General features: G+C 43.2%; 1 protein-coding gene across 1 annotated transcript in view; it reads left to right on the forward strand.

Annotated features, from left to right (window-relative positions):
- Positions 1-12,024, forward strand: part of RAB32 (RAB32, member RAS oncogene family) — a 30,070-nt gene extending 18,046 nt beyond the window's left edge. Inside the window, exons 2-3 of the mRNA XM_069954332.1 lie at positions 8,281-8,561; positions 10,787-12,024. Of these exons, the coding sequence (XP_069810433.1) occupies positions 8,281-8,561; positions 10,787-10,936 (431 nt within the window). The 3' untranslated portion in view covers positions 10,937-12,024. The remainder of the gene's footprint in view (positions 1-8,280; positions 8,562-10,786) is intronic.
- Positions 12,025-12,876: the final 852 nt, after the last annotated feature.

Below are 12,876 nucleotides of genomic sequence, written 5' to 3' on the forward strand. Positions count from 1 at the left end.
CTTGTGTACCCTTTTCCCTATCTATAGATTAGAGAAAGAGATGAAACAGTGCCTCCTTTCCCCTATACTACTCAGGAGAGGCTGTTTCCCCGCCTTTGGTCAGGTGATCACTGTGTGATGTCTGTGTTGGGAGGAGTTACAGATGAGGTGTTACAGCTGCCTGGCAACAGAAGAGACAGAGATCATGTGACCTGGGTCTCAGAAGGGAGGTGGGGTGAGGATTTTCTGCAGCTTCAGGGTGTGAGTCAGGATGTGCTGCAGACAAACAGGCCAATTCATCTAATAGAAACCTATTACACACAGGCTTAGATTATGGGTGAGGACTGACCGCCATGTGGGATATGGGATGCTAGTGAAACCGGACAAGTCTAGTGAAAAATCTAGTGAGCAATATTGTTGCATAAGTCCGGACTCCCTCTTATGAAACCTTAACGTCATGTCTGTTAATATTACAAGCATTTACAGCCTCGCCTTATTCTGTCTACATAATTTTTGGCATAGGAAGAAAATCATGAAGGCAGGGAGCCAGCATCGTAGGATTACGACGGACATCTGGATCCCAGGCATCTAACAGAATTGTATCCCATAGATATATAGCAAACCTGCTGCTCTATAACGGGAATATACTGAGACATTAGGGAACATTCACACATACTGAGTTTGAAGCAGATCTCATGCTGCGTGTTCCGCAGTGAAATCCGCTGTGATGCTTTGTTGTATCATTTCCTATCAGTCTACATTCTTGTAGCGGATCTTTATTCCACTTTGAGAATGTAGCCCCTGCCCACTTAAAGGGATTGTCCAGCAAAAATATTTGTCTTTCAAATCAACTGATATAAGAAAGTTATATAGATTTGTAATTTACTTCTATTAAAAAAATCTGAAGTCTTCCCATGCTTATCAGCTGCTGCATGTCCTACAGGAAGTGTTTTGTTTTCAGTCTGACACAGTGCTCTCTGCTGACATCTCTGTCTCGGTTTTCTATGAATCCCCATAGAAAACCTCTCCTGCTCTGGACAGTTCCTGTCTCAGCCAGAGATGGGAGCAGAGAGCACTGTCAGACTGAAAATAAAACATTTCCTGCAGGACATACAGCAGCTGGTAAGTATGGAAAGACTTGAGATTTTTTAATAGAAAGAAATAAATTACAAATCTATATAACTTTCTGATATCTGTTGATTTGAAAAAGATTTTCGCTGGACAACCCCTTTAACTCACCAGCTGCGGGGCTAATACATTACCTGCCCGCGCTCCTGCTTGCTTCTCCTGGGTCCCTGACATCCCGCTCAGCCAATCAGTGCGCAGCCCCGCCACAGCCAGAAGCAGTGGAGAAGCAGACAGGAGCGCGGGCAGGTAATGTATAGTGGGCAGGGGCTCCATTGTCGCAGTGGAATGAAAATCCGTCATGAGAAATTCTGTAGATTCATAGGAAATGACAGGACAGATCAGAACTTACAACGTGTAATCCGCTGCAAACTTGGTACATGGGAAACTACCTTTAGTCTTAATCTAATTTATTATTATTTATGCACATAATTACAGGAGCAGCCATCTTGTCAGCATCGGTTTAAAAGAGCGCAGAGAGATGCTTTACAACTGCTAAATTGTGCCATGATCATTGTGCAAAGGGGGGGGGGGAGGGGGTGCAACAATCTGCTATTGTAAATGGTGGATTCCTGTTGTATCTCCTTTTTATTGTAATCCTGCCTGTCGTGATCTTTACAGAGCAGGAAGATTTTAAGGTTTTATTTAACCCCTTAACGACATCGGGCGTAAACTTACGCCCCCGCGCCCTGGTACTTGGCGCATCAGGGCGTAAATTTACGCCCGATGTTTCCCCGATCGCTGCGTGTTCACACGCAGCGGTCGGGGAAGATGGCCTGCTATAAATCATAGCAGGCCATCGTAGCTTCACGGCACGGGGGGTGGTTAACACCCCCCGTGCTTACGATCGCTGCTATAGGCTGATCAATTCAGGTCAGCCAATAGCGGCGATCGGAACCTTTCCGGGTCATCGGCGACCCGATGACCCGGAAAAAAATGGCGGTCGGTGCTGTCCGAGGACGGCACCGACCGCCATTACTGTAAAAAGTAATGGTGATCGCCGTGCCACCGGCCCGATCGCCGTGAACGGCCGCCCGGCCGTTCACGGCGATCGGGCCGGTGGCACGGCGATCAGAGTCCCAGAAAATAGTAAATACCTGCCCTGGACCCCTCAGCTAGGTAGCGGAGGGGTCCAGAGCAGGTATTTGTACATTACTCACCTGTCCCGGGCTCCTGATCGGCGTCTTCCGGGTTCGCGGCGTCCTCCATCTTTCCGTTCGGTCTTCGGGTCTTTCCGGCGATCCCCGTCGTCTTCTCTCGGCTATTTTCGGCTCCAGCCTCGTCATTTTCCGGAATTTGCGCTCTGCTGCCCTCTAGCGGCTGATATGTGTAATACACGTATCAGCCACTATAGGGATGTTCAGAATGTAGAAATTTTTTTTTTTTTTTTTTTCCCAATTTTTTTTTTCTATTTTCCGCACCCTATCGCCGCTGAGTGCTGATCAGCATCGCACGAAAGTGCGCTGCTAATCAGCAACTCCTCCTTTTTGGCGTAGGGTGTTTTTTTTCTATATCCTACTGCCACGGTCTGCTGATAAGTGCCGAACATAAGTGCGGCATTTATCAGCAACTCCTTTGTTGGCGTAGGTTTTTTTTTTATACTTACTGTAAAAAAAACACGTAAAAAACACTACATTACACCACACTACATTGAATAAAGTTTGACACTACACCACTATATACCCCATATACCAATCCCCGTATAAAGATGGCCCCCAGGGTGTTTTCGGCGTCAGAGGGATACGTTATTATTGCCTCCGACACCGAAACAGCCAGTGAGGATGAATGGGGGGGATCCTTCTTTCCTCCATTCATCCTCATCCTCCAATGACATGTCTGGGGGGTAGCGTAGCGTATGCTGCCTCCCAGACACGTCTTTTCCGCCAGTACCGTCCCAATAAGAGATGACGGTATGGCGTGAAATTCTACAAACACTGTGAGAGTACCTCAGGGTACACTTACAGATCCAGGGTACGTGCACACTGCGGAATGGCGAAGGATAACCCTTTGTGCATTCCGCAGCTGGCACCTGCCGGCGGACTGATGCGGCCGCATGTCTCTACCCGTGTCATAGACTCCATTCTATGCACGGGCGGAATCCGTCGTCCATCCAAAGAATGAACACGTTGGACGGAGAGCGAAATCTGCCCGTGCATAGAATGGAGTCTATGACACGGACGGAGACGTGCGCCTGCATCAGTCCGCCGGCGGGTGCCAACTGCGGAATGCACGAAGGGTTATCTGTCGCGATTCCGCAGTGTGCACGTACCCTTAGAGTGTATGTAGGAAGGGACACCCGAATCCAGCCCCAGATGCCCCCTCCCCCCCCATCCTCGGAACAAGTGGGAAGATCATCCGGGAACTGATCTTCCCACTGCTGGATAAAGGTCACCACCTGTACGGGGATAACTTTTATACCAGCGCCCCCTCTTCCGGTCCCTCGCTGCCCTGTAGCTTGCGGCATGATCCGAACATATCAGAAGTAGTAATAGCGCCCTAATATTTAGTAGCCATATAGCGGCCCCAGCGCTTCTGGATATGAGGGACCCCGTATCGCACCAGGACAACATTTTCCAGGTGACGCCCCCCACACTGGAGAACGGGAGACCCCAGAAGAAGTGCAGAGTGTGGCGTAACAGGGGGATCAGGAAGGACACAATTTTCCAGTGTGACACCTGTCCTGATCACCCCGGCCTCTGCATACAGGATCGCTTCAAGGCGTACCACACGTCATTGGGGTTCCACATTATCTAAATTCTGTCCCTTATTCCTATTTCAGGGGTCACGTTGATCCAGGGATTATTCTGATCGCCATTATGGAGTCGGGAAGGAATTTTTCCCCTGTGATGAGGCTACTGTCGTCTGCCTCACGAGGGTTTTTTGCCTTCCTCTGGATCAACACAGGTTGAATTTGATGGACACCTGTCATTTTCAACCTTATAAACTAATAATTGGCCTAATACCCCCAAATAAATTAGAATTGTCCCTTTTCCCCAGCTAAATAGGTATGGCCGCTATTCCCATTAGAGGATGCCATGATGCAATTACAAAGCCTCTGTGCGGCCAGGACAGTAGAAACCCCCCACAAGTGACCCCATTCTGGAAACTACACCCCATAAGGAATCTAACAAGGGGGGCAGCGGGGATATGGCCCCCTGGTGACGGCCACATTTGGGACGTGAAAATGAAAAAAAATGGTATTTTTTATTTTCTCGGCATATGTTCTACGTAAGTGACTGTCACCAGTGGGGTCCATATCCTCACTGCACCCCTTGTTAGATTCCTTATGGGGTGTAGTTTCCAGAATGGGGTCACTTGTGGGGGGTTTCTACTGTCCTGGCAGCACAGGAGCTTTGTAATTGCGACATGGCCTCCATCCTCCATTCCAGCCTCTAAATGGCGCTCTGTCCCTTTGGTGGCTTGCCCTGTGCCCATATGGCACATTATGCCCACATGTGGGGTATTTTCGTACTCAGGGGAAACTACCCTACACGTTTTGTGTTCATTTTCTTTTTTAACCCCTTGTGGAAATGGAAAAAATCAAGGCTAGACCAACATTTAGTGTAATTTTTGTAAAGTTTTTACTCTAAATCATTAATCTTGTCATGATTTTTTCATTTTCACAAGGGGCTAAAAGATTAAAAAAAACAATAAATGTGTAGAGCAATTTCCCCTGAGTACGGAAATACCCCACATGTGGACATAAAGCGCCATGCGGGTGCAGGGCAAGCCTCCAAAGGGAAGGAGCGCCATTTCGTTTTTGAAGGCTGGATTTGAATGGAATGGATTTCGAGGGGCCATGTTGCATTTAAAAGGCCTCTGTGTTGCCAAGACAGTTGAAACCCCCCACAAGTGACCCCATTATGGAAACTGCACCCCTCAAGGAATGTAACAAGGGGTGTAGTGAGCATATGGACCCCACTGGTGACTGGCACAAATATGGAACAATGTGGCGTGAAAATGAAATATTACATTTTTTACACTATAATGTTGGTTTAGCCTTGAATTTATCATTTTCACAAGGGGTTAAAAGAGAAAAAAACACACAATATGTGTAGAGCAATTTCCCCCGAGTCTGTAAATACCCCACATGTGGACATAAAGCGCCATGTGGGTGCAGGGCAAGCCTCCAAAGGGAAGGAGCGCCATTTGGATTTTGGAGGTTGGATTTGGCTAGAATGGATGATGAAAGCCATGTCGCATTTACAGAGCCCTCGTGCTGCCAAAACACTGGAAACCCCCCACAAGTGACCCCATTCTGGAAACTGCAGCCCTCAAGGAATCTAACAAGGGGTGCAGTGAGGATATGGACCCCTTGATGACGGGCACATTTGTGCCATGAAAGTGAAAAAATTAAATTTTTTACTTTTACGTCACATTGTTCCACATTTGTGCCAGTCACCAGTGGGGTCCATATGCTCACTGTGCCCCTTGTTAGATTCCTTGAGGGGTGTAGTTTCCAGAATGGGGTCACTTGTGGGGGGTTTTCAGTGTCTTGGCAGCACGAGGGCTCTGTAAATGCGACATGGCCCTTGAAATCCTTTCCAGTGAAATTCAGCTTCCAAAAGCCAATTGGCGCTCCTTCCCTTTGGAGGCTCGTCCTGCGCCCCCTTGGCACTTTATCGCCACATGTGGGGTATTTCCGTACTCTGGAGAAACTGCGCTACACATTTTGTGTCTTTTTTTTCCTCTTATCCCTTTAAGAAAATGAAAAATTGAAGGCTAGAACAACATTTTAGTGTAAAAAAATTTTTTTTCTTTTTTCACGCCACATTGTTCGGAAAATCTGTGAAGCACCTGTGGGGTCCAAATGCTCACCGCACCCCTTGTTACATTCCTTGAGGGGTGTAGTTTTCTAAATGGTGTCCCTTTAGGGGTGTTTTTTAGGTTTTGGCACCCCAGAGCCTCTGCCAACCTGAAGTGGTACAGTCAGAAATGACCAAATATAACGGAGGCATTGAAATTCACTAGGCGCTCCTTTGTATCTGAGGCTTGTGGTTGCGTCAAATAGCGCAATAGGGCCACATATGGGGTATTTCTATAAACTGCAGAAACGGGGCAATAATTATTGGGGTGCATTTCTCTGGTAATAGGTTTATAATTATGAAAAATATTGGATTACAATAAAATCTCTGCACAGAAAATTAAAATTTTCAAATTTCTTACACACTTAGCTTTTATTTCTGTGACTCCCCTAAAGGGTTAAAACACTTTCTGGATATGCTTTTGCAGAGTGTGGGGGGTGCAGTTTCTGAAATGGGGAGCTTTGTGGGGCTTTCTAACATACAGGCCCCTCAAATACACTTTAAACCTGAACAGGTCCCTAAAAATATCTGATTTTGAAATTTTACTGAAAATTTGGAAATTTGCTGCTAATGTTTTAAGCTTCCTATCGTCTAAAAAAAATGAAAAATCGTTTAATAAATGCCGCCAACATAAAGTAGACATGTTGCTAATGCTATTTAATATATAATTTATGTGGTATAGCCAATTTCTGTATACGCAAAAAAGTTTCAAAGTTGGAAAAATGCAGTTTTTCACATTTTTTCACATTATTTTGGGTTTCATAAAGATTCATTATGAGTATCGACTCCAATTTACCACAAATGTGAAGTACAATATGTCACGAGAAAACAATCTCAGAATCAGCCGGATAGGTAAAAGCATCCCGAAGTTATTAATGAATAAAGTGACACAGGTCATATTCATAAAATTTGTCTCTGTCATTAAGGCCATTTCAAGCTCTGTCCTTAAGGGGTTAAATAATTCAGTATAAATAAGTGAACTCATGGACACGAGGGACAACACATTGCTCTTTCTTTTTTGTTATTGAGAAGACTTTTTTTTCTGGTCTTGGTTGCACATCATCTCATGTGTTACTAACCAGGCTGCACCCCGATCAATGAGAATTCTCAGATCGCGGCTTCTCATTCTCATAGTGTTACATGACCACAATGGGGGTTGTGATGGGTCAGCAGTCATAAGCTGTGCACTAAATGGATTACAGTCTTCATGCCATTAGGGAGGCGCTCAGAATAGCAAAGATTTTTTAAATATTTCTGTAATGGTTTTTATGAAGCAAAAATGTGGTGAATGTTTTGTTGATTTTCTTTTGGTAAAAATTTGATCTTTATCTTTTTTTATAAGGCCTAATGACTGAGCTTGGACGTGCCCATATCGCCTTTATTCTACAATAAAACACTTTTACATTTCTTCCATGCCAGCTAACTGAGCGGTGTTAGGCGTTAGGTTGGGTTTACATGTATCCGGCAGTCCGGCGTTCTTCTTTTTAGACAACTGATGTCAGAAATGCATCATTTGTCCTATCATTTATTTTTTTTTTTTTACATTAAACAACGACATATAGCAGAACACAGCAAGTAGCGTTCTGACATACAACGGGTACGGCGATCCGGCAGCGATGTTAACACGCCAGATGCTTTAAACTGTCTTATTTAAATTAATGGAAACCGTTCAAAGATGCTTTTCCCTCTGGAGCTTTTCTACTGCACCGGAGGGAAACGCTGCCGGATAAGTGTATAAATCCGACCTTAGTAATTGATGATGGAAAGACACATTCTAACGGCACACACTATGCCCTCTTCATACAATACTGCCACACATTCTCGAGACTCCTTTATCCTCACTAGACCTCACTGCCAACCCCCATTTGTATTCCCACCTTAGCATACAGTAAAGATTGCTCAGCTCCCCGTACCTTTATGGATTGTAAGCTCTCGCGGGCATGGTCTTCTTCCCCCATGTACCAGTCTGCTATTTACCTTCATGTAATGTGTTTTTGATCTTTTAATGTGCCTGTTTGTTCACCCCTATTGCTTGCACAGCACTCTGGAATCAAGGACGCTTTATAAATAAAATAAAAAATAATAATACACTTAACCTTACAGATAACAAACAACACTACTAATATAACTATCTTTATAATTTGGCTTTTGTTTAGGGTAAATTAGGCAAAATGTGCTCAACTCTCTTAGATCATCCCCTCTAAGGAAATCCCAGAATGTCTTTGAAGGATCAGAAATGGAAAGTGTATGTGTGTGTGTGTGTGTGTGTGTATATAATATATATATATATATTATGAAAATAAATATATAATATATTTTCTTTTTTCTTACAGCTACAAAGTTAATTGGATTGTATTTGTATTTTTCACAGGACAGGAAAGGTTTGGGAACATGACCAGAGTTTACTACAAAGAGGCAGTGGGAGCCTTTGTGGTGTTTGACGTAACCAGAGGTTCCACCTTTGAAGCCATAACTAAGTGGAAATCTGACCTGGATAACAAAGTTCACCTTCCAGGCGGTGGTCCCATACCGGCTATTCTTCTCGCCAATAAATGTGATCAAAAAAGGGAGAACAGCACACACAGCCCCTCTCAGATGGATAACTTCTGTAAAGAAAATGGTTTTGTTTCATGGTTTGAAACCTCTGCAAAGGTAACTCCTTATTAGGTTTTCAAAGTGTGAAGAAAAGGTCTGCTTGGGGATAATGTATTCGGTGGTAGGGGTGGCTGAAGTATCAAAAACAGAAAAATAGAAAAAGTTGTATACCCAAACATAGAGGTTGTACTCAACACTGAGTCATAAAGCTTTCACATCCAGTAAACTATGTACAAAACAAATGTCTTCATAAACAATACTCTACTAGTGAGAAGTAGACAACCATACGAAATACAAAGTGCTGAGAATTGTGAGTATTGGCATACAAGGTATTCCCCAAATGGAGGGGTACAAGGCTATTGCAGCACTAGTACTGCCTAAAACATGCATTCCCTCTCCTCCATGTGGGGGTGAAAGAGTGGAATTGAACCCTAGAGGTAAATGGAGGGGATAGACGGAGGGGATAGACAGAGATCAGTGCACAAGGTCAACTAGGCGGGGCTTCATGACAGTTGAGCCCTCTCCCCAGCCAGAAGATGGGGCCCAATTGCCATGAGGCTCCACCTAGTTGACACTGTCAACTAATGAAGTGAGAGTAAGGGGGGGGGGGGGTTACAGTATCACTGTAATTGCTTTTAAATGTCTATTATGAACGATTTTTTTTTGCTTTCAGTGTTGAATGCAGCCTCTTTGTATGGATATACAACTTTTTTTATTATTATTTCTGTTTGTTTTTGATACTTAAAAATTCAGCCAGTATAGATTGGTATACCTTGAGGTTTTGCCTGCAGCTTATTACTAACCTTTGTATTTATTGACAATGCGCGCCCCTCTTTTTCCCCCCCATCTGGTTTATGCAAAAAAGGTCTGAGAAATGATGTATTTGTATGCATCCATTTCGAACAGTTTTTCCATTGACGTCCACTTTTTTAAAAAGTGGATCAAGACGCTTTTTTTTTTTTTTTAACGTTGTCGACTGCGTTTTTGTTTTTTGTTTTTTAAAAAGGATGCATTTTGCGCACAAATGCATCAGTTTTTCGTTTGTTTTTTGCATAAAATGGATTAAAAGAACGAACTGTAAACACGCAGTGTGCACCCAGCCTTGCAGACTTTTTATCTGTTCAGTTTCCCTCTATAAAGCCGTATAATCTGCCGGTTACACATTTGTATTTGGCTTTTATCCTGATTTGTAAATCTTGACAGAATAATTGAATAACATTCTAAATATTTGCACAGTGAACGTGACTAAATGATTGTCGCTTGAGGAATATGCATAGAGAATAATTGATTTGATGACATTATATGCTGTTTGTTATCTGTGTGGGTTTTTAATAAATACATCAGGAACATCTTCCAAATTAACTTGTATTTATAGTGCCTGACTACTGAAGTAACATAAGGTAGGGATCGTCCAGATCACTGAATACAACACTTGGTCAACCACTTAAAAATAACTGGATGGTTTTTGCTGCCCTATGGCTGCCTGTTCACTGTATCTTCACTGCTGCGCCAACAAAGAGGAACGTTGTTCCCAGCAGTCTTGTTATAGGAAAGCTACCCTACAGGCTGGCTTTACTCTGGTCAGGCACACCTACAATGGGGAGCTGTGAAGTTCTGGGCTTTGTATCCTTCCAAATTTGAATTTGGTACCATATAAAAGCTTGTTATCCTGCTATGTAACTATGAAAATATCAGGTGTTTACCATTCTTATAACCATTCCTTCCCCCAGTTCTGAGCTGCTGCGTTCTGCTGAAAACACAAAAATCTATGTGAGCTTTTCTGTCTCCCCTCCCCCCCCCCCCCCCCTTCTGAGACGGCTGATGTAAACAAGTCTTTGGCAGGCCTTATCTACAACTTCTTTGTAATGCTGGAAAGGGTTAATTTGAGGTCAAGTTGCTGACGAACTAACTGTGATTAACCCTCTGCCATTACAGGGTTGCAGATGGGCACTTGTTTACATCAGTCGTCTCGGAAGGGAGGGGGAGATGGAGAAGCTCACACACACAGATTTTTGCGTCTTCAGCAGAAAGCAGCAGCTGAGAAATGGGGGAAGGAGACTGAATAGATAACAAGTATGGAAGGAATTGTTAGTCTCACCATAGGGAGCAACATATAAAAAGTTTGAGCGGCTTCAGAAAAAATATATATTTAATCTAAAATTTCTGAAGCCAACAGTAGTTTTGCTTATAGTCTGTAGTTGAGGTAAGCAATGGTCAAATTTGTTTGTTCAAATTAAGGTAGATCTGAATATATTCTAAACTAATTACAATCTTTGTTCCAGGATAATGTTAACATTGATGAAGCCGCACGATGCCTGGTAGACAACATACTTGCAAACTCCAAAAACTTTCCTGTAGAGGAAAACGATGTTGGCAGCGTCCAGCTGGACCAGGAAGCCATGCCTGCAGAGAGTAAATCCCAGTGCTGCTAACCCTGAACACCAGCGCGGGAGAAAGCCGGAACCTGACCATATGAATGCTGCTTCCACTGATGTCCGTACATCATCTCCTGTATGCCGATGATGATACCGTTTACAGGATTGTTTCTCTGTATGTAGGATGGATTAGCTGTGATATATTAATATTGTAAATAGTAACACATGTGGTTTGCGTCAGTAGCTGGCAGTCATCATTTTATATCCTGTTCTCAAAACCATGCCCATCCTGTCGTTTTTGTTTTTTTTATTTGAGGAATATTGTATGTGTTTTATATGCATTTATGTCATTGCATATGTTGGGGACATGTCATCTATATAGGAATTTTATGCATGGTTGTGCATGGGGCTTCCATACTACTGTCGCCATAGTTGCTTAGTATTGTTACCGTTCCTATTTATTTGGTAGTCCACTGTATTGCCAATGGTACGGATCGCCATATTACAAACATTCATGTTGGCCTGTATGGATAGAATGTGACAGACACCTATAGAAATGTATGTGTCGCCAAAATACATTGTGGCCTATAGTGTTTTAAGTAACACTGGTTGCTACCGGTTGTATAACAAATGTGATACAATGTATTCGGTCATCCTTGTTAGAGATGATAGAAACTTTGGTAAGTTCGGGTTCATGGAACGCTGAGCATTACATTTGGAAAAGATGGATGCGTCCGTTCTCCAGCCACCGGGAGTGAAGTGCCGAGCCTTCGTGGCCTAATGACCCTCAACCTGCTGTAGTTTTATCTCTAATTTTTGTCTTAATAGACAAGGAAGTAACTTTATATGGATGAATACCTTATTCCCAAAAAATTAGTTACTTTGACATTGTACACAGGTACATATGAAGCCAGTAGTACATTGCCCAGTGGGGTTATTGGTATTTTGTCACTATGTTAGGCAGCTTTGTCTCTTGTCTAAGCAATGTATAGTTTGTATTCTCATACAGAAAAGTTACAGGGTTTCATTTCCCGAGTAATATTACCATTTCTCCAAGGTATTAAACATGCTATAAATATGTACTTTATTCTTGTTCTTTATTCCAGGAATGGGTCAGCATGAAATAAACATTCGATAGACCCGTTTGTTTGTTTGTTTGTTTGTTTGTTCTTTTAATGCTAACGTTGCCAAATGTCTTTAAAAAGTTAACTGGTGAACCTCAAATAAAGAAAAGTTCAGTGAGTAAAGCAAAAGAAAACTCGAGTGCGTTATCCAGACAGGGAGGGTTCACACTGCAGCAAAATTAAAGGGGAACTCTGAATAGGGAAAACTTTTTTTCCTATTAAAGGTGCGTTCACATGTACAGGATGGGCAGCAGATTTGATGACCCAGATTAGATTCAAAGTATATCTGCAACTTTGAATCTGCGGCATCAAATCTGCTGCAGATCCTGTACATGTAAACACGTCATAAAAGTCCATTAAAAGTTAAATATGTGTCTATACAATGTATTACCGTATCTGTACGATTCTGCCACACAGGTAGCTGATAGAAATCCAGGAAGTGAAACAAAATGACCCCTGTGCAAATCCACATTGTCTCCTGCTCCCTCTGCTCTGTGAGACAAAGATTCCATGCCTTTGTCTGCCTTTGTCTCACATTGTGTGTGTGTGTGTGTGTGTGTGTGTGTGTGTGTGTGTGTGTTTGCTGAGCACAGGCTGATGATGCAGACAGGGGAAGGGTGTGATGTCACAGGAGGTGCGTCTGGATTCCTCAATCCCCTGAGTGATTCCTCATATCTGACCAGCCAGAAGCAGCTGCTGCACTGATTTCGCTAATTGTGCTGTGTGGTGTTACAGGAAGAGAATACAGTGTGGTGTTACAGGTAGAGAATACAGTGCTGTGTGGTGTTACAGGTAGAGAATACAGCGTGCTGTGTGGTGTTACAGGTAGAGAATACAGCGTGCTGTGTGGTGTTACAGGAAGAGAATACAGCG

This window comes from Dendropsophus ebraccatus, chromosome 15, assembly GCF_027789765.1.
Source record: "Dendropsophus ebraccatus isolate aDenEbr1 chromosome 15, aDenEbr1.pat, whole genome shotgun sequence".
Lineage (NCBI taxonomy): Eukaryota > Metazoa > Chordata > Amphibia > Anura > Hylidae > Dendropsophus > Dendropsophus ebraccatus.